Genomic DNA, 23,550 nt, shown 5'->3' with positions numbered 1-23,550 from the left:
TTTTTTCTTTTTTTTTTTTTTTTTTTCCTTTTTTTTTTTTTTTTTTTTTTTCAATTGTAATAAATGTCTTGAATGCTGAATTTTTATTTGCTTTATACCACGGTTTTCTATTAAATTGCTTCGGTCGATCATACTTTTTTCTTATAGTTTTTAAATGTTTTCATGAATTTCGATTTTTCTAGTTATACATATACAAACACACACACACACACACACACATGGGACTGATCACGTATTTTTTTGTTCTTTGTTTTCTGTTTTTTTGTTTTTTCTTATAACATTGCTTTTGGTTGATTAAAATTTGCTTTTTTCCTGTTTATTTTATTGTTAACAAAACAACATTTCTATAGCAGATTAACATAAATGACATCTGACAAATTGTTTTTGATGTATTTTGTGTATTTAATTTAAAAATAAATAGATTTTATTAACAATTCTCTAATGATTTTCTACAAAATTCTAAAATTTTTTTTAATTATTTCAATTCTTCTTCTTCTTCTTTAAGAATATATTCTTAAATTGACTTCATTTGAATAGAATATCATAGGGAAATGCTTTTAAATCTATGATAAACCTTTTATGTTATTAATCTTGAAATCAAAAAATTATGGCTGCGAAGTGCACGCCTTTGTTATGAAACGAGAAATGCTTCTATGCGAAAATATCGTCTTACGGCTAACGCTTGATTCGAATCTTCATGCCTCGCACAGAGATCTTTGCAAAAAGTAGTTTGGTCTCCCAAGGGTAAAGGAGATTTTTCTAAAGTCAAGGTCCAGTCATCTACCCCTTAACTTGAACATGATGTGATCAGTCAGATTTAGGATTGAATTGCTTACACACTACACCAAGCACTACAGACTAAAGACGAAATATGTACTACTATCACTTCGTTTCGCCTATGAATCGCAAATGGAAAAGCCTATGGGCCTTCGTACATGAAATCATCATATGATTTAAGATTTTCTACGAACATGTATATGTTTAGAAGCCAGCTATTATTAAAGCGTCTGCACTGCTTTGCGTGTAGTCCTTTACCCTTTTACTGCTAGCAGTGCGGTATGCATCGAATCGATTAATAAACTAGAAATTGAACCATAATCAGTAAGCCTTTAAACAAAATTCACCTTTGCGGTCTTCATTCAAGTACAAACACACTATTATAATAGTTTATTTAACATTTTGGAAAATGTAACCGCAAAAATCAATCAATTATTATTATATGCCTGTCATTTTCTGTTTTTTTTTTTTTAATTTTATTCAAAAAACCTTTTGACTCCAGAAACTATGCTGACATTTTCAGAGAATTTTGCATATTTTTTATTCATTTATTTTTAAATTTTTTTTTTTTTTTTTTTTTATTATCTTTTGTTTTTTGATATCCGATTACACCTAAATGCTTGAATATAATGGAGAACATAACAGAAGCATACGCAGTAGCAATTCTACGAGAACAGATGAGAATGTTGTGTGTGTATTCATTCTTCTATACATGTCATATATTACCCTACGTTATGCTAAATATGTAATATTTTAGATATAGTAGAATATCTTGTACCGTAGTACCCATATTACGGTCTCATGTTGCATTACAACATAACGTACGGTGGCGTAATAAACTGCAACATTTTATGCTATGCTATGATCAGACTATTCGGAGCTGCAGTAACATAATGCTATAATATATTATATGAAATTTTTCTTATTAACACTGAACTATGCGAAATATCACATAATTATTACACTGTATTATGCTGCTTTGCACTATTATGATACTATAATAGACTGTGGAATATTATATTGAAGCATATTACGGCATTCTAGAAATAGTTATATTAGGAACTTATTTGATATATGAATTATCTTTGCTCTCAAATATTTATTATTCAATACTATAATGTGCAAATGCTGTTCCACATTATTACCGGTTATATTCTAGGCTATACTAGAAGGCCGAGTTAATACCATATTTCGCACTATATAGCATAACATTGTGTATTGTACGATGCTATGCTTTAATGTAACTCTATTACGGTATCGCCTATTTCACTCTACCCTTCTGTGCTTTATTATATTGTACTATACCTAACTGCATAATATATAAATTGTAATGTATAACATAGAATATACAATATATAAAGTATATATATATATACATGTACATTTGCCTGAATGACGGAGTAGGCAAAGGATCTCGGGGAAAAACACAATGGTCGTGGGTTCAAATTCGAACTGCGAAAGAGTTTTCAATAAAGCCGATAGCCTTCGATGCTAGCTAGTGCCTTAAGACTTAAGCCTTGGAATTCATTCTTTTGGCTAAGTTCAATATAATAATGATAATAATAAAATATAAAATATGTAATGTATTTATAGAATGGCATATAGCATAACATGCCATAGTAGAAGCCTTATATTATTTTACTCAATCGTCCCTCCCTCTCTCTTCAACCATCAACCACCCGTTTCAGACTCACTTCATTTCCTCTTATAGTACACTTATGGTAACACAATATATTACACTATAGTTGATTGTAATTTCCTACCTAATCACACTACTGTATTATATCAATGAGTCTTCCATGCATTGCTCGCAAAAATGATTCTCGTCTTTTACATAGTTCGGCCCGAATATGAGACTTATTCATAGCCGTAGGCTTAATCACAATGTGAACGATAGTAGCGTTTAACGAACTGACCCGGGATGTGTTGATTTCAAATACGAGAGAGAGATCGATGTATGTTTTGAGAGGATATACCTTAATCGTTTAACAGCGATCGCAATAATGAGATAAAATAACGATTTTAATTGACTTGTAATACGGTTGGCAACGTGAAAATTAAGTTACAAACAACAATGTAAAATAAAGATACCTTCTAACTGGGAAAGATAAAAACAAAAATATATTTTATTTATTATTTTATTTATTTATTTTTTTTCTTTTGGAAATTTTCAAAAATTATTTAAATTTTAAATATCACAAGTTGACACATACTATAAACTATAGTTAAATGTCATTAAAAAGCTATAAAAGGCATAAATGCTTAAAATGAAATATATTTTTGTAGCTTTTTTTTTCTATACATATGTACGTATATACATTGTCCGATGTTTAACTGCCAAGCATATACCAAGCATAGTCATTATGGAATTTTAACAATAATGAGTTCCATAGCGGTAATTTTTTTCGTATCCAATTCGTATGCAGATAAACAAAAAAGTTAGTACATGAAGTCTTTTGATTTACTTAAATAGTTTGTAACATAATATCATAGCCGAACGAACGCCTTTCAAATTCATTTGATTTAAACTTTTCACGAGTCTGTGTATATTTAACCTCGGTCATCGTATTACTTAGTCTTGGCCGCGGGTTTTTTTTCTTTTTTTCTTTGTATCATTCTAGCGGTAGCGGTGGCGGCGCGGTGCTTGTGGTGAAATATTTAAAATGAAATATTTCGTATTTTTCATGAAAATTACAAACATAAATCACTTGATGCCGAACAATTAATTATAACTGCATAATAAAAAAAAAAAAAAAAAAAAGGAAAAAAAAAGAAAACTAATGTTTTCAATATTCACACACATGCACACTCATTTACATTATTATATATTAGGTTTGGGGAAAGATTTTCTTCATCATTTTCATCAAGTACGTCGTGAACAATTCTAAAGATTCTATGATTAGATAGATAGAATCCCGAAGGTAAGGTACAAAGGCTTTCTAAACTATAGCCAACCGTTTACATCTGAGCAAGTGAGCAAGCAATACTAATATAAATTAAATTTCTTAAAACCTTTTTCTAAATGCACTACGGCGCGTGCAATTTTTATAGATTTTTAATAATTTTGTCGTAGAAAGTGTGAAAAAAAATTCATTTTCTATATATGTTAATAAACGACGGCACTTTCCTACAGATACCATAGATATGCGCATATATATATATACCTGTACAAAGAAGCAAACATGATTTTTATTTTATTAATTTGTTTTCTATACCAGAATATGTAACAAATATTTAGGGAAAAACGATAATTTTTCACCCTACACTGATGATTGCTATCTTTTGCATTGGATTAAAAAACCTAGATAAAGCCTGAGCATGTACCATAAATGAAATAAAATGTTTTTTAAACATAGATAATAACAACTGAAAGCGGGATAAGAGAGCGCTTCAATTAGACAAAAAAAATGTGTTGCAAGCTATGAAAGAAACCTAACATACAACAAAATATTGCTCGAAAAAAAAAAAGAAAAAAAAGGAAAATAAAATTTTATATCGCATCTACAAATATGTAACACACAGACACACCACTACATGTATACATATGCACATATATTTGAAAAAAAGAGAAAAATGAAAAAAAAAGAAAAAAGAATTAAATATCTGGACAACCAAAGTTTATACGGCCACAATCGTATAAACAACCGATCACAACCACCTCAGCCATCTCAACCAAAGACTATTTTTTTTTTTCTATTCATGTGTTTAACTAACTGTTGTTGTTGTTGTTGTTGTTGTTATTATTATTATTATTTTTGTTGTTACTGGTTAACCGACATCAATGTGTCTGCATTGTCCAGAGGATGGCGTTGCTTTAAGTGGTAAATAATCATGATTGCTCTGATCGAGCATGCGCATGCGCGAACATAGCGAATGTAGCTACAGTGACTGCGATCATTTTTATGGTTAAGCTTCTTGAAATAAACTGAACACTGGCTCAGGACAATCATGATCATGACGATGCGACGCATAAGCACGAAAGGTGTTCAACATGGATAGTTTGTAACTCTGACCGTAAAGTCTTAGCACTCACACTTTATTCTTACCTTCCTTTTCATTTTTCTTCTTGTTTTTTGTTTTTTTTTCTCTTTGTTTTGCTTTTGTTTTCTTTTTTTTTCTTTATTTCTAAAATACAATTGAAATTGAAAAATTATATTAACTTAAGCTAACAGCAGCGCAGATACCGTACTAAAAAAAAAACCCAATTGCTTTAAAGTTTTGTGCTTCTTGACAACAATGCTTCTGTTTTGCTGCTTCCACTTCCACAGAATTCAGAAAACGAAAGAAAGAAGGAAAGCAAAAAATGAAGAAAAAAAAGGAAAAACTAAACAAAATCAAGCAAAATCAAGAACTCGGTCAGCAAACCGTAACGACAGACTTTCGTCGTTACTATTCAACAAAGGTTTGTAATAAGGCTGATGACGTTACGATATACTATAAATTGCACGCCTTTTATATGTATAATGACAACAGCAATAACAAAAACAGCAAAGCATCCTTTTTCTCTTTATTTTTTTTTTTTTTTTGTTTTTCTTTTTTGTTGTGCTAAAGCACAATTTAGTGTATACACGCGCTCGTCTGTATGTGTGTGTAACAACGATTTTTTTTTATAAAAATGCAAAAAAAAAAAAACGAAATTTTTTCTCTCCTTGTTTGCATTCACCTTGAGTAGCAGTACTGTTTTATGTTTGCAAGTGGATCAGCTTACAATATTTTTTAGGTCACTATGTTAAGTTTTACTACGTTTTGTGTTAAAAAAAAAAAAAATAATAAAAATAAAACAAGAAAAAGCAAACGACAGACCAGAGCATTTATAAAACACACAAGTGCCAATTAACAAAAAAAAAAACAAAAAAAAACAAAAAAAACAGACCACATCACAGCAGCAGTGTGCCAGCGTCTTCTTTTGTATAAATGAGGTATGTGATGAATGAATGGACGAATGAATGCTTGAATGAAATGTTAATTGTTCAAGCGGTTGAATAGCCCGAAGCCAAGTGGGGGAACATATTTTATATTATCGTCATCAATTTTGCGGAGAATAGTTGTTGTTGTTGTTATTGTTGATTTTGTTAATGTTGCCATAAAAAAATCACTTGCTGTGGTCACAAGCACACGCGCGCGACCGCTCTCACTCGTGCACTTGATGCATTACAACAATCAACTCCAATGAAAAATTACCCGCAAATTTAATTAGTTTCTAAAATATCGTCGTCGACGGTTTACAAGTGAAGCTTAAATAAAAATATTCGTCTATCAACCGAAAAAAATTTAAATAAACGCAAGCACAACTACAGTAACAGTGATGACAATAAGCATAGGGTCAGTTAGGTTTGCAATCTATTAAGGACCTATTAACTACTTAGGCCTTTTGAAAGCATGCGTGAAATTTTGATCCTTAAAAGATCTGTCATTCATTTCATCAATCCGTTCGTTAGCTCTTGCCTTCCTTTCTGCCTGCATTTTAAGCAAGAATTGGAAAACCTCCGAACATTGTACTTGTATAACAGAGTTCAGGAAATTCATTATCGGCAGTGCCGAAATTTACAATTTTGAGTATCGTGCAGTACAGGAAATGGAAATTGAGAAAGTTGAAGTGAACATCAATTTCAGTTTCTGAAAGATGTCCGACAGAAAGCTCGAAAAAATTTTGAATGCGAAATGGCTCGAAAGAGAGAATCGGTTAATGATGCATGTAACAACAGTGATAGAGACAGTTATAAATAAGGGCTGATAGTCGTTTAAGAGTCGCATTTGACCCAAGACTAATTGCCTAAACAGAGGAAGAAGCTTCGCACTATCACTTACGGCATTCTCCACACATGCATCAGCTTATAACTGTAGATGCGTTTGCAATACGGTTTTAACTTTTCGCGGACCTTTCTTAAGCAACCACCTTTCCGATCAATGCTCGGTTAACTTCGTAACGACATCGTACACACACACAGAGTTTAGCATAGGTTTTGCTTAGAAATTATTGATCTTTGAACTCCAGACTTCTAACTCTTCTTCAGACTTGCTCCTGTCTCTTATATACTGACGATATCAAACCGGTTTTAGTCCTTAATCTTAGAATTGCATTCCTATCTCCTTCAATCTGATTTAGGCAATCTGTTTACATGGTGTTCATTGAAATTACATCTTGAAAAGTTCAAAAAGTTTTCAATAAGGAATTCCTTTAGATTCGCTTATGGATTTACGGCGAAAGTTTTCATCTGCCCATTGAGCTCTCCTTAAATAAAGCTAGAGCAGCGCTTGATTTTATTAATTGGTGGCCCAAAGGACTCGGCGACTCTTGCATTACAAAAAAGTTTTTAGATGAGTTTGATGAGACTAACACTTGCGTATGCGTCTGCTATGTAGCGCCTCTTTCTTATATGTGTTACGTAGCAAGTCTTGCTTTTCTTTCCTTACGTGGTTATGGTGGAAGCCACTACTTCATTGCCTGCTTATGAAAGTAGATTGCTTTTTATTTTACTGTTACCGTCACTCGAGATACTTAGATTTGTTCTTGGCACACCCTTCTTGGTTAAGTTATATAATCGGTAACACTGATTCACTGGTATTACTTGATGGGACAAGATTCAATTTTTCACTACGAATTTTATTTTCATTAAATCCAACCAACATAAACGTAGTTAGTAGATCTTCAACTCGCTTAGGGTCTTTTGCACAAAATGTAAATAGCATCCATTGTTCAATTTCAATATCGGGTTCATAAAAATTCTTTCAGGTCAACACTTCTTAATACGCTCGCCGTCGTATACAAGTTAAAATTTAATCTTTCAACTTACGTACGGTTCGCACATTCAACTATGTTCGCCGTTATTCGTTGCTTAGCATTTGCATGTTTGCAATGCCTTAGAAATTCACTCCTAACTCGGATCTGTACCGGTTGCGTCCTCTGTGGCTCCGAGCTAGACGCGTACACGCCTTTACCTATTCTCTCGTTTGTTTATAAATGAATTTGGTTGCTTTTTATATAATCTTGATTATACCCTACACCACTATGGTAGATAGATGCTTAACACAGGCTCACCTTCAGAAGATGATTCTGCATCGTTCTAAGCTTATTTGTTCATTTGTCCGTTTGTTGCCAGTACACATATTTTAATGTCCAACCTACACGACGTTACTTTTGGAACACTTTAATGAACTTTGGTACACTTGCGACTTGCTTTGACCCAAAGAGAAACGCTATATATCGGTTAACTTGCTCGAAAAACTTACAATTTTCAAAATTTCTCAACAAAAGCGGCTAAGCCGTACTATTGCGATATTCCAAATCACTACGAAAAACTTGATTTTGCTGGGGAAATTTTTTGACCCCCTCTTATATGAGCGTTCCTACGAAAACTGAATCTTGATATGCTGAATAGATCTATTTTTCAATATTTCACGATGAAAACCCGATCGTAATAGTAAATTGACTTTAGACTTCAATAAATATACGGGTTATGTATGTTTTGAAATTGATGCCTCTTTGTGAAAGCAATGTGTAATTTTTGGTCTATTTATACCAAGACGAGTAGGTAACTGCACTAGGCGAAGAGCTGCAGGGTATCTAAAGGTTGGCGTCGAGAGATTGCAATGTTTGTTATTGTTGTTTGTTCATTCCTGGCTTTTAAGTTTCTATGGATGTATACAAGACTTGAGAGAATTCTACCTTTTATTTCACCGATCGATTAATAGTCACGATCGATCCAAATTTGTCTGTCCGTCTGTCCAACCTGCAGGTCGCAATTTTCGAACACAGACATGTTTTGGCCCAACGATGAACGCTATTGAAAATGCCTCAGACCACTTCTCATAAAATGCCCTATTTTGAGAAGTCGTTACGTGTTATGCAGTTACGTTAGTGTGATGTATTATGCGAAATGCTGTAGGATATTTAATGGTGAGCCTTGTCCCATATTATTGTTTTTTGCTTTTTTTCTTTTATATAATAGTTGTAGGAGTTCAGTTATAATACCTAGCATGAGATTTATTTCTAAGAGTGAAACGACTCTTAACGGTTGTTAATTTATTTTAGCTGAATTTCAGGTGTAAACAACTAAATAAATAAACAAAGAAGCGTATAAGCATAACATAAAAGAAAAACACGCATCGCTTCATCAGTTTAGTTTAATCGGGAAAAACTCAAATCAGAGAAAAATTTATGAAAGGAGTGAATGAATAAATCTTCACTCGTACTTGCAATTAAATATCATATAAGAGAAAGCGATACTTAGTATAAGATTCGTACCGCGATTTAACCTTTGATTTTCTTTGTTTCGTCTCTCGACGAGCTTGTAAACCATACGTTTTTAAAATGAATAAATAGAGTAGAATAGTAAATGGTTTCTTAATTTTTTCTTCATAATATATTTTTAGGAAATTATCAGACATACCTGTATGGATCCTTTGGTGTGCCTTCAAATGTGAACTTTTGGTATAAACTTTTGTACAACCTATGCAAAACGAAGAAGAAAGAAAGAAAACAAATCAAATATAAAATTATCAAAACGATCAAAATCAATTTAAATTATTACATACTATATATATATATATATATATATATGTATGTATGCTATCATTCTCTCGATATGTATTAGAAAGGTTAACCTCAAGATATTAATATATCGGTAGATTTAAAAATCTCTATACACACAAACACACATATCTATATTATCTATAGAGATGCACAAGTCAATATAGTTTTTATTCATGTCCATGGCTACAACATGTAAACGAACAAATTAAACTAAATCTAATATTGAAATGAATAATTTACCACAACACGTTTTGCATGAATGAGGTGGCGGTTGGTTGTACGTAATATACACAAGTGCACTAACTAATATTGGGTAAGACAATGACAAAGGAAAATCATCCTTTGAATTTTTTATATTCATGTTATTGTTGTTGTTTATGTTGTTATTGCTGTTACTATTTTTCTTATATATACACCGTAAACTATAAGCAATTTTTGAAAGGTTGCTGCATTAACTAACTAACTGTTACTAAAAACGAAACACAACAGAAGAAAAGGAAAAAAACGTATCGCTTTTCAAATATATATATATACAGAAATATTTTCTAATAACGATGACAACAACAACAATATTTTTTCTATATAGTGCTAAGCATAAAAAATAAATAATAACGCGTTACGTTTTAAACGAATTTTATGTACCGCCCATAAAGCCCTGTTCTGTCGCCTGTCATTTGAGTGGGATGCTGATCAGGAAATGTACTGAAAATGTACTTTTCAGTTCCACATTAATTTTACATTGAATTTTCGAATGTTTTTGGGAAAAAATTTTAGCAAATTTTAAAAATCTTTCAATACTTTTTCCCCATGGGCAGCAGATCTCTTTTTGGAGATGCACTTTTGACATTTCTTTTGGAGCTCTATGCAAACGTTTAGATGAATGCGTAGAATTAGTGCTATGAGGCTTTTTTCTTTTTTTTTTTTTTTGATTGTCAGCTGATCCGGCTTACTGTGATTTTCAACCTTTTAATCGCTCTGGCGATTAAGGCTTGCTTGTGGCTTAAATTTTTTTTTTATTTTTGCCTCTTGAATATACCATAAATATAAAATATTAAGGTTGTCTACCTCAGTTATGATGACCGCATGTGTGCGGATAACAAATCATTGATAATTGATCGATGGATTGAAATATTAAATTAATCAGCATAAAATATGAAGCGTGCATACTTTAGCCAATTGAAAGATGATATGTTCTTGTTATTCCTAATGATACAAATGCTTCAACGCATTTGATATACCATAATATTTTCATTGAAATATAGAAGACGGAAAAATAGGTGCAAAAAAAAAAGAAAAGACTTTTTATTGTCTCTGTATATTGTATTTCTTTAGTCATTATCATCATTATTATTATGCGGCTGCATCTTGATAGGTAAAGAAAAGACAAAATAACAACAGCAAAAAAATAAGAAAAAAAAAAAAAAGACTTATTTGTGTGGTGAAATGCAATTTAAGAGCTTTTCGTTTGCTTCTTTTTCTTACATATATACATTATTTTTTTGTTTTTGCTATGCTGCCTAAACAAACCAAAGTAAGCATTCATGTTAGCAACCTGTTGCTGGTTGTCGTGTTACTCTTTATGTTATGCTATTTTACGTACACATGTATGTGATCAGAAAACTATGGATTTATTTGTACAAAATGCGAAATGGACGACTACCACGACGTCGTCTATAATAAACGTACAACCAAATAAATGAACGAATAAACGAACAGATCACTAGTTTCTTTTTGGTTTTTTCCTATTTTTCTTTTTTCTAATTTTTTCTTTTTTTTTGCTTTTGTTGATTGTTATGTTTGTGTGTTAAGCTTATTTTGCATCTTGATATGGGATAATATGGTTAATATTAGCAACAACTACTACAATACTATGCAAGCAGTAGTAGTAGTAGTAGTAGTAGTAGTAGTTATAGTAGTTTGTTGTTATTTAAGTGTATATTGGCAGGTAAACAATAACAACAACAATAATAATAATATAAACAACATGAACAAAATTCAAATGAATGCAGAAAAATAACACAAATTAAAGTAGTTATTGGGTCAATTGTATAAAGCAAGGCATTACCGTAAGTTTGCTTGTATGTCGATTGCATTGCGGTTAAAGTGGCAAGTGAATGGTGTTGTTGCCAGAACACACAAAAATGATAATACTAACAACAACAATAATAATAATAATAATAATAATAATAATAATAATAATAATAATGGCGACCATAATGTTGATAATAATGACGATAATTATAAGGATTCTCTCCCTCTTTTAATATATATCGTCTTCCTTCTATTTGCTCTACCCTTCCTACATTAATTACCCTCAATTTGTAAAGTTATATTGCAATTATATTAGAAAATAGGAAAAATAAAATCCATTTAATTAAAAACAAGTAGCGACAACAATATAACTTATATGTAATATAATTTTAATTACGTTTCTATACGGGAGAGAACTTGAATGCTCTCACCGTGTGTATGGTAAATATTTTCAAATAAATGAAACTGTGGCAAATACTTGGCGTAATTGGCACCTTCAAGTTATTGTAATTTAATCTACAGACACAGCATTAACTCAACTATAGTAAGAAGTAAGGAAAAAAAGGCAAAAAAAATTAAATAAATGCTGAACGTGTCTAAAATATATTTCGGACGTGTTACGCATTTACAAAAAAAAAAAAAAAAAAAAAATATATATATATATATATATATATATATATAAAACACAACTATTGTCTTCACTTAGCAGCCATAGACAGGCTGCTACTCTCTAATCTATTGCTAAAGTCTCCGCAAGGCGAGCGCATGAGGTTTTTTTTCTTTGTTTGTATTTGTATTTTTTTTATTTATTTATTTATTTATTTTTTTTTTTTTAGCATTACATTATAAACACTAATGCAAGTCAACATATTTCCATTATCTTCTGTCTTTCTGTAGCTTCAACATTATGCCTCACGTTGGCTAGACAAACATAGACGGGAAAAAAAAGATAGACGCACTTTTTTTCGAAACGTTTCACTAATAAACATCAGCACGTACGTTTAAGAACAAATGTGGTTAAATAACTTAAAGTCCAAACACAATCTTTTTTCCCCGCTTTTTTATTTATTTATTTATTTTTTTTTTTTTTTTTTCTGTTTTTCTTGCTTCCATTTTTTTCAACGTCTGACATTAGTAGTGTAAGACACTAAAGATTTCTAAGCTGTTTTATATGTAAGCGGCCAGTTAAGCAGTTATGCGTATGTAAAAGTTCGTATATTTCACATCGTCTAAAAAGTATGAAACCTTTTGCCTATGCGATGAATCGGACCAATCAGACTGAATCGCAGCTTATACCTAATCTGAGGTTTAATTTATATTGCATTCCTAAGATGGAAAAATTTTTCGGTAAAGTGACTATGAGAAGAAGTTTAGCGTTTAACTATTGCTTACCCCAAAGTGAGAAGAAAACAAAAACCAAGTTTTTATCAGCGAATACCCACCGAATCGCAAAGACTCTTAACTACTACTTCTGAGTAATGAAAACCGAGAAAAGATTTTGATGATAAAATTTTCCGAAAAATATTTTGCGATGGAGACGGGGGAAAACTTTGAAACCTGTGTAAAAATTTATGTCTATTTGTGTTGTTGTGCATGAGTTGAGTGCTCAGAGTTAAAGCAAGCGTTCCTAGCAATGCTGATGAAATCGGAAGGAGCTTGTCAAAATTACACTCATAGATTAGCAACGCTACAGCCGCTAACGGTTTATTCTGAAATTGATCGAACATAGGTTTAATACCGCATCGTCGGTATAGTTCATACCAGGTCTCTGCGCAACATGCCGGGAACGATTACGTTCCCAATACGTTCTGTGATAATTGATAATTATATGTTTTTGGGCAAAAACACACGACAAGTTAAGACGATAGGTAAACATGAACAAACTGTGCGCATAAAACATATGTGTTCCGAATATATAATTATGAAAAGCTTATTACTTTCTAGACAAATACATAGACGTATTTTTTAGACAAACTTGTGTATTTATAGACTATCTTTTGTATGTCTAACAACTCTTTTTCCATACTTTTCGTGCATCCAACTCCGAACGATAAGGGTATACTAAATTCATGCTCCGGTTTGTATTCATTTCAAAATAGTATTAGAGATGTTACGGACTCGGACTCGGAGACATAGGGCATAGGGCATATGTATATATCTAAGATTTTGGGTCCTTTTTATCACGTTTGCTCAATCCTCTTTTTTGCTTGTTGTGGGAGCCATTATAGAAGCAAACCACGGCATTATATGATTCGCTTGCAATCGCCTTCGACATAGGCAAAAGTAAAAGCGGTAACTCGGCACTGTGCGCGATAAATATGTACAACGTGGATCTAAGACTTTAGTGAACAATGTACGAGTGGTCCGCCTATGGATACACGCAGGTAAACGTAAATAAACAGCGGAGACAACAGTTGCGGCTCGTAAGAGTCATAGTCATGTAAATTTTTAAACAAACACATGTTAGGGCTAAGTAAGAGTCTGGCATGAATATGATAACTTTTGGCCAATTGATATGCCGACGTATTTAGAGCTCTGCTATCAAGTGGTGGGTATCAACGATTCGCCCTAAGGCGAGTGATATGATGACTTTCTTGTTTGTTTACTCTTTTTTTTTTTCTCCTCTTTTTCTTTTTCTTCGTCGTCGTCTTCTTCTTCTTCTTCTTCTGCTTTTTTTAACTGCTATTGTATCTGCTTACAATTGTGTAAACAGTTTTATTTAAAGAGTTAAACGTTTTACTGAAAAGTGTGTAAGTAGTTGTTTAGTATCTGCATTGCACTGCTACTGCTAACTACATCGTTCAGATGTCAATCTACAATTCGAACAATCTGATGCGTGCATTCATGTCATAATAACTTCATTTGGTAGTTGTTGCCATTGGTATTGTGTGTGTGAAAGCTTCCCATACACAAGAATCGCATGCAATCCATATCAACGCAACTTGTGGCTTTGTTAAGTTTTGTTTTTTCTTTTTACTGCAAATAACTTAAGTGCGCGCGTTTTTTTTTTTTTTCTTGTTGTTATCTTTCTTTTTATGCTCTTTTTTTTTTCCTTGAATCTTTCATCGGCTTTTGTGCCAAAATTGGCATTTAAACGTGTCACACATACATCAGAAATTTATTTATATTTTTTTATTTGTTTATTTACATTTTGTTTTTTCTTCTCTCAATACCTGACTGCACCGATGAGTCTGCCGCTTAGCACTCTTACACATCTCTAGGTTAACTACCGCGTTTTCTATTTATTTATTTATTTATACTTTCATAGATCCATATGCAGGTTTCTAGTATACTCGTACATCACCTTTTTATGTTTCGGTTTTTTATTTGTTTTAATCTTTGAGAGATTTTTTTGAGAGATTAAACTTATGTTTTTTATTACTTATTATTGTTATTATTATTATTATTTTTAGTTGCTTTTTATGTGCTTAACCCAAATTAGAGATGAAAGCAAAACTTTGCCCTCTGCAGGATTGACTGGGCAAAAAACGTTTCTCGGCTGCGCTTCATAAATATTTAAGACAACGATGAACCAAAATGTTCGAGCTTTCTATAAATTTAAGAATATATTTTAGATAAGGTGCCTACTATAGTATATTACCATCTGAATTAAAAAAAGTAACAGACATTTTAAAAACTAAAACATTTCACACCCAAATGGAATTTCATAAACAAAAAGTTCAAGATCTTTTGGACCGATTGGTGTGACTTAAGTAGTAAAAGTAGTCAAGCTGAGAGAAGACGACGAGTAGTTAAGTTAGATGAACTAGTAGGTCTCAAGACGAAATTAATTACAGAGCCACAGAAAAACAGAGGAAGAGAGAGAGAAAGAGAGAGAGAGAGAGAGAGAAACGCCGATAAAAAGTAAAGGAGACAGATTGCTCCAATATACATTTTCGGTCGAATGAAGTCTATTTGCGAATAACGTCGAAAGCAAAACTTAAAGTGCACTGGATTCGTAGACTAAGCGTTGATCGACAATAGCATCTCCATCAGGACTATCGGAAACTTCGCTTACATGAATATCACGTCGAAGTCAATTTCCGTTAATGTAAAATAAAGAGTGGAGAACTTTTTGAGTTTATCGTCCTATCGCCTTCAATCCTAAGTCCTCTTGTGTCGGAGATGCGGAGAAGTTTTTTTTTTTTTTGCAATATGCCGCTTCTTGCATGATGATGATTACGTCAATAAATTTCAGGTTTTTGTAAAAAATTGCTTTTACACTTTCTTTCAGCAACTATTCCAATACACTAACTTGGGCAGCTCTTAGATGCCCTGAGTCCGTGCATAAATATATATATATAATTAAGCAAAGCAAAAACGAAAAAAAAAAAAACAATCTGATCCCAATTCATAATGGAAAAGAGTTACAGCGATTGCATCGGCTTTTGCCTGTGAAAGGCTTAACATGAATAAGTTTTTCTTGCCACAAGGATAGCACTCCCAATCCATCTTAATGCTCTATAAAGGAAAGATGTTAGTTTTTGCTCATTTATGAACGAATCTAGAAAACGATTTAACTTATATATGAATTTAAGATGACGTCAGTAATCAGGAAAACTTTGACATTAAATTTCCTTTTATTGATAGATGGATGGGACAAACTAAGAGACGATGTATGGGATTTCGTATAGGAAGAATACGATACAAAATATCATATATGATATCAATGGCGAATATTTCTTGCAAGCAGAATTTGTAGTAAGATATTGTATACCTTCAGGCGGCATTCATTCTCTTTCGATTACTTCGGAAACTTCTTGTAAACTTTTCTAGTTCAACGAAATGAATTCGTTACCTATCGGCATTAATCAAACTTCTTTTAACCCTTATGTATGCGTTCGTTTTGTGTATATATCTTCAGAATTGACAAAAAAAAAAAAAAAAATAAAACAAATAATTTTTAGTCAATACATTTACTGCAGTTCGTATAATAAATCATTTCAAATAGTAAGAAGAGAGCGAAGAAGAAATTTTTTACAAAATTCAATATGTGGTTGACATCGTATGCTTTGTTCCTGTCAAGTGTTACATACAGTTTTGGTATGTTGTACATAACCTATATACATACTTCAAAGTTTAGTTATGGCGCATAATATGCTCTCTGTCCGTCTGCCTAAATGCCTGTGTGCGTTCGTTTAACTGGCATCAAACGATGTCACTTTAACGCCGTAAACGTAAGCCTGGTTGTAAAACATGACATAAATGCAGAAATTCCACTTTTTTTACTTATATAAGCATTATGTATATATATATATGTGCACATATACAAACATTTATGTGTAGATTTTTGCGATAAACGTGAAAAAAGATGTATAAATATAAATATATGAACATATGCATGGTTTATATATATATATATATATATGTTATATGTATATATATGTTATTGTAAAATGGTTCTTCCAATCATGTAATATTTGAACTTTTTTCCCTCGTACTTATTAATCACGGTAAGCCTTCTGCATCGATTATTTGCGAGGTATGCAATATAAGGAAAGTAAAAGTGTTCTTATTGCAAAATAACAATTCGAACAACATACAAGCATCTAAAGGAGACGCTATTTACAGGTAAAGTCTTTTCAAGAATGCGTACACATTCAGCATAGAAATAAAATTGTTTTTAATTCGCCTTTAAAATCTCTCCAAGCTCGCTCATTTCTAGTGTTCTTGCATTTTTGTGCTATCAGCGATGATAGCAAAGAAAAATACATAAACAGAAACAAGTAAGAAAACTAGCATGGTGGACTTTCCTATTTTTATGCAATCATTTTGTGGAAATTTATATCCTGTGTATCTGTTGTATTTCATCAGTAACGAGTAAAAGGCAAGGAAAGCAAAGGTGTTTGCAGTTTTCATCATACAGACGTGTGAGCGTTGTAGGCGTATTCTTTGAACTGTTTGAAGTATTTTCAAACCCTCTTGTAGGCGATACCTTCATCTTTGTGGACGGAGATATGTTGACCGCAGATATTACATAGTTGGGCAGACGGGCTAATGAACAGATAAACGGATGGACATGTTTAAGTTGCTGCTGCGCTTTATAAAAAAATATTCGAAAAATGATTTCCATTTTGATACACTATAATATTGGGTAGGCATGGTCAATTCCTCCCCATTTTGGGCAGGTGTAAGAGCCTTGCCCGCAGAATATACGTTAAAGTCTTCATAGATTATGAGTAATGAGCAAAAAGCTTTTTTTACGCATACACTACATATGAGAGTTCTCGGGAAGAGTATGATGATAAGATGAAAGACCTTTGATAAGAAAATTAATTTTGCTAATCATGAACTAAGTCAGTTCACATTGTAAGGTCTTACTTGAAGCCTTTACATGGACAAGGGGTATAATTTTTGATACTACACCATATAAATGAATAAAGAATTGCATAAGGCGAAGTACTATAAGATATTTAATGATCAGTTTTACTCGACTTTAATGTTTTTACTTGTCCAATTAATTGATGAGCTCTCGAAAACTTTGGAATGTATTTTGAAAAGCAATTACGATTCTTGAATTTTACTTTAGATCAATTTAATTGGGACTGGCTCAAAGGCTCGTCGAAATGTCAACACAAGACATAGAACACAATTTTTGATTTTATTCAATTTCGATTATACCGGCGGGCCAAGCCCATACGGCTCGGAATTGAGAGAAGAAAGATCAATTCATGATTCTAGCTAAAATTATATTACGCGATAATAGTGATTTAAAAAGCATTAAATATCTAACTTGAGCTTATAAGCAATAGCCTAAGCAATAGGGAATCCCGTTAATGAGACGTTTATAAATTTTTTTTGTTTTTAACCCAATTAGTTTGCTTTAATTACTTGGTCAATAGTCACCAAAATCGCTTAGTATTGTGTTTATCTTTTCTTCGTGTAGCTTGGAGTTATGAATAAACGTTTATTAACTTGTTTGGAGCGTGTGACACTTTCTTACAGTTTGCCAATTATCGTTCAAGTGGTAATTACTTAGCACAGCCAGCGGCTGCTTGAGTATATTACCATTTTTGGCTTAAAGCATGTGTTTGCGTGCTTTGCACATAAAATACACATTTTATCATTATTAATAATAACAACAACAACAACAACAATAATAATAATGACAATGACAATAACAACAACAACATAATTACAAGGAAGAAAAAAAAAATCAATTATTAATACTTTTATGTAATTGTAGCAAAAGCGTACTAATTAACCATAAAACAAGAGCGAGCTTATACTTAGCTTAGGCTGAATTTTTCGTAACAGTTGCTATGATTTTTTTATATTCTTTTTGTTAAGACCTCTTCCGTTTAAGTTAACTCTACTTCGAAATAAAGATAAGTTTAGCTTTTTAATAGAAAAGTTTTTTTCAGACAACGAGTAGACTTTTTGACTAAAGACGTATATAGTGCCCATACGCTGTCAGCGCTTTTCTTATCGCAGTTGTGAAGGACACATAGAAAAATATTTGCAAGTTTGTCAACATCACTTGAGCTTGTCATATGGTCTCATATATATATTGTGTGTGAACACAAATGTGTATCAGTTATAGTAAGAAACTTTCATTAATACGAGTGAAAGAGCATCAATAAATGAATATATTGCAAAAAAAAAAAGGAAAATGTTAAACAAAAAACAAAAGACTTAAGAAACAAACTACGCTACTTCACTCACCCACATAATCACAGTGATGTATACGTCGTTTCTCAAGTTCGGGATTATTGCGACGATTATAACGTACTGTGCGCACTGACGGCACTACAATATTTGCTAAATGAGCAGCAGGTGTTGATGTTGAGGAACAACCTCTAGTCTGAGGTAGGCGATGATGGGGATTGGTTGAGGACGATGGCGAAGTGGAAGATGAGGAGGAGGATACTGTTGCGTTACTATTTGCATTTGATATTGCCAATGCGTTAACGTTTGCTGTAACCGGACCAAGCGTCGTCAATGTTCGATTGCTAACTGGACTGAGGTGATGACCGGCTGATATCGCAGCTGCTGTTACTGCTGGGGCATTCGTATGTAAATTGATTATGTTCGGGCAAATACTAGAAAGTGGATGACCCTGCTGTTGTTGTTGTTGCTGTTGCTGCTGTTGTTGTTGTTGCTGTTGCTGTTGATATGGAGGAGGTGGTGTTGCACGTCTAACTTGATGTTTTTGCTGTTGTTGTTGCTGTTGTTGTTGATTAGCGGCTGCGACTGCTGCCGCTGCTGCCATTGAATTACCAGGACTTCCGGGATCTGAACTAGGTGGCGTTAGGGGGGGTACAAACATATGACGAGATCCGACCGCCACTGCTGACACGGTATTACTAGAAGTAGTTGTGTTTGCATTTGTTGGCATTAAGGCAGGTAGACAGAGCTGTGAGTTTTGAATTTGCTGTTGTTGTTGCGTTGGTGGCGGAGGCGGAGGTATTTGATACTTGCTATGGTAAGGCTGTGTATATGTTAAAAAATTGAAAAAAAAAAAATAAATAAATAAATAAAACAAATAGATAAATAAATAATAATAATAATAAAGGAAAAAAAAAAAAACAATTCTCACCATAAATTTTAATTAGTTTAATTTATTTATTTCTATTCACTTTTTCAATTTTACACTCACCTGACTACTATGCCATGGATAATTATAACTGTTATTATTATTGTTTATATTTTTCATGCTCGCAGCTGTCGTCAAATGTGGCCCTGTTCCGCTTACTGTCAACGCTGTCAGCTGAGATGCATTGTTATTGCTATGGTGAGTGGTTGCTAAACCACTTAGATTCTCGTTTAAATAGCTATGACTGTATTGTGGCTGTTGTTGTTGTTGTTGTTGTTGTTGTGCCTGTTGATAACCTGATTGATCACTCCCATTACTTGCCGTATTTAAACTTAGAAAATCCGCACCATCCGCATTTGCGCTAAGATTGGTTTCATTGTTATGACTACTGGCCGCGCTATTGCATCTATTTGGTTGATTGGGGCTATTGCTATTGCTATGCAACGCGGCAGCAATATGTTGTTGTTGTTGTTGCTGCTGCTGCGTTTGCTGCCCCAAAACAAACATATGTTCATCACCTAAACTGGGATGATGTTGATATAAATGCTGTTGTTGTTGATGGGCTGGATGATGATGATTTTGATGATGATAAATATTTAATTGGTTACTTGCTGCCGCTGCTGATACTAATGGTTGCTGATAATAATGATGTTGTTGCTGTTGTTGCATTGCGTGAAGGTGTGTTGTATTACTGCTGCTAGTTGTTGTTATAATTTCTTTTTTAATTTCCAAAGGACTGAGCAACGGTGTTGATAATGTTTCGAGCAAACTATCATCAATCGCTTCCATTTTGACTTGTGGCAACAGTGTATTTCCGCTGGTAGCCGTAGTGGTCACAATAACATTTTGCTGTTCTTGTTGCTGATGCTGCGAGTTATTTGAATGTTGTTGCGTATGTGGTGTTGTCGAGTCTAACATTAGAGCATTTTCAGGATCAATATTTTGTATTGAGCTGGCAATATCCTCCCACAGTGCGGGTCTTTGATATGGATCATCCATATCGTGGTAGGGATGATGGCAAAGGGACTCCTTAGTTTTGGTGTCTAATGATCGTATAATTAAGAAAATATTTTAAAAAACTTAGGAAAGGGAAGAAAGTCCAAAAATTAATTAAACACGAAAATACACGATAAAGAGCAACACGTTAACAAGTAAACTGATACCATTAAGTAGTCTAGGAAGCATTGACTTTCTAGACTTTCGCTATTCGCTTTATCGTTATCATTCATATATAACTCGGTATTACATTATTATTCTACTTAATGTAATGGCTGACATCAAAGTTTTATACCGTTATGTTTAGCGTACATATACCAAAGATTTGTAGCTAGCTTTACGCAATAAAAAAATAAAAAAAATAAAAAATTTTATTTATATCTTACCGAACAAATATTCTTTATCGCTATTCGGTGTGGTTGGATCACTGACTGATGCTGTAACGGCTGCATAAGAACCTGCCACTTCATAGGAATTTGTAGCATCATAAGCATTCGAGAAATTATCGTTAGCGGTGGCGGGTGAAGGTGAAACGTCCGCAGCAGCAACAGGATTGTCAAGGCCAGTGTTATTTGTGGTATGCGAGGCCGTTGTTGTTGATGCACTTGATGATCCCGTTGCTGTCGTTTGCTGTTGCGGTAGGGCTTCTTGTAAATTATATATGGCAGTTGGCGTATGATCATGATTAGTGCTGCCGTGTTGCCAATGATGTTCGCTTAAATGATTGTTATTATTGTTGTTATTGCTATGGCTTGAGTTGCTATTGCTATTACTGCTATTGCTGGATATGCTACTATTGCTAAGTTGTGTCGTTAATTGTTGCTGATGCGTTTGAAATGGCGTGGTTTGGTGGTGTTGCTGCTGGTACGTAGTATTCACATTATGCTGTTGTTGTTGTTGTTGCTGCTGCTGCTGCTGCTGCTGCTGTTGTTGTTGATGATATTGATTATGTTGAGACTGATGATGCTGAGGCAGGTGTTGATGGTAATGCTGTTGTAAATGCTGATGTAACTGATGATGATGATGGTGATGATGATGGTGATGATGATGATTATGTGCACTGTTGGAGGTAGTTAAAACTTCGAGTTCTACATCTGGTTCAATTTTATGCAAACGACCCATCAGCTCATGCCGATAATCTAAACCGGGGGACTGTAAACGAATAACAAAGGAGAAGAAGAAGAAAATTTATTTCAACTCATCTTAATTTTGCAATCACAAATATGCAATAAAACTAGATTCGCAATAATAATGTTTAAAAGATCGTAAAAAAGGATAATTAAGCATATATCAGTTTTCCCTTTTGAATTGCGAAACCAAAATATGTATGTGTTCTTCAAAGTATAGAAGATATAAATACGTCACCTGTAATACATTTCATTTTCGTTTATTCGTTGATTGGGTAACTATAAAGCCATAGGTCTACTACCTAATTACATACATACATTTTATGTGCAAAAGGAAACAACAACATAATTGAGTATACAGGTCAGGTAGATGGCTGTAAATGTAATCATCTTGCTACATATCTTGCTTGTAATTATCAATTCCAATCAGCAGCAAAATATTAATTATGGATTTGGTAGCCCGGTCAATTTTCTACTAGACGTATTCAAGGAATCATCGAATGATATCAGACTCAATGCTAAGGCATTTCCATATCTAGCAACGCGAATAGTAAAACTACGTTCGACTGATGAATTAGACAAAGCCTAGTATTCGTGTGAAAGGGTTTCTATTTGATCTAGAAGAATGTAATGAAGAATGAACAGGGGAGGAGATGTGATCTTCAAGTTTGACGTTATAAACAAAGCGTGTTATATGGTCAACAATACTTTGAAGCCTATCTAACTTATACCTTGTACATCCAGAAAAGACTCGAAAACGACCGCGCGTATGCTTCGCCTGTGGAAGCAGTTGCAGCCTTAGTTAGTACAGTCTTCGGAGCGTAAAACAAACTTTTGCAGGGACATTGTCAGTGTGCGGGCCAAAGCTGAGTTTGCGATTCAATATACTTTCACTTTGCCGCTCTGTATGTTCATTCCTTTTAAGTTTTCTCAAACTCAGCAGCCCTATGATCGAGATTAGAACTTGGCTTCTTAATCAAAAAAAAAAAAAAAAAAAATTACATTCGGCTCTGACCCAAACTCGTTTACTCGCCACCTTCATCCTAATATAGAATACACAAAAATTCGATTGTTGTAACTTATGGTTAACGAGTAAAGAGACCCATTATTTTTCTTTGCTTTTGATAAACGAAATATTCTCAGTCTATGGCTCGTCATATGACAACAACTTCTTACGTCAAATTTGTAGCCGATGTCTTTACGCAGGCATAACACAAAGGAACGGACGGACATGTTCAAATCGATTTAGAACATCATACTGATGTGAGAATTTAAGGTCTTTATGCTGGATGTGAAAAAGAGTGTAAGAGAGTGAAAAGGCATTTTAAGCTGAAAATTAATTTATATTTATTTACTGAAATTGTGTAAAGCTGTTTGCTTTTCGTCACGAACGGTCAGTCGACAAAAATGTAGGATTTTAAAATATATTGTGAGAGCAGCAACTGCTTAGGATTCTTTCCAAAACGAATGCAATCTCTCCGCCCTTTAGCCAATTAGCCCTAATTATTATATATATATACCAAGGAAAAAACAAAAAAAAAAATTTTTGC

General features: G+C 33.2%; 1 protein-coding gene across 1 annotated transcript in view; it reads right to left on the bottom strand.

The window, feature by feature from the left end:
• The window catches only part of LOC119644992 (dendritic arbor reduction protein 1), a 91,712-nt gene that overhangs the window by 10,367 nt on the left and 57,795 nt on the right, over window positions 1-23,550 (bottom strand). The window contains exons 2-5 of the mRNA XM_038044737.1: window positions 21,260-22,025; window positions 19,941-20,920; window positions 19,007-19,772; window positions 9,168-9,227 (exon numbers count right to left, since the gene is read on the bottom strand). Coding sequence (XP_037900665.1) covers window positions 9,168-9,227; window positions 19,007-19,772; window positions 19,941-20,920; window positions 21,260-22,025 — 2,572 coding nt within the window. The remainder of the gene's footprint in view (window positions 1-9,167; window positions 9,228-19,006; window positions 19,773-19,940; window positions 20,921-21,259; window positions 22,026-23,550) is intronic.

The sequence above is a fragment of the Glossina fuscipes genome, unplaced genomic scaffold (genome assembly GCF_014805625.2).
Source record: "Glossina fuscipes isolate IAEA_lab_2018 unplaced genomic scaffold, Yale_Gfus_2 1, whole genome shotgun sequence".
Taxonomy (NCBI): Eukaryota; Metazoa; Arthropoda; class Insecta; order Diptera; family Glossinidae; genus Glossina; species Glossina fuscipes.
This window is presented reverse-complemented; position numbering and strand designations above follow the sequence as displayed.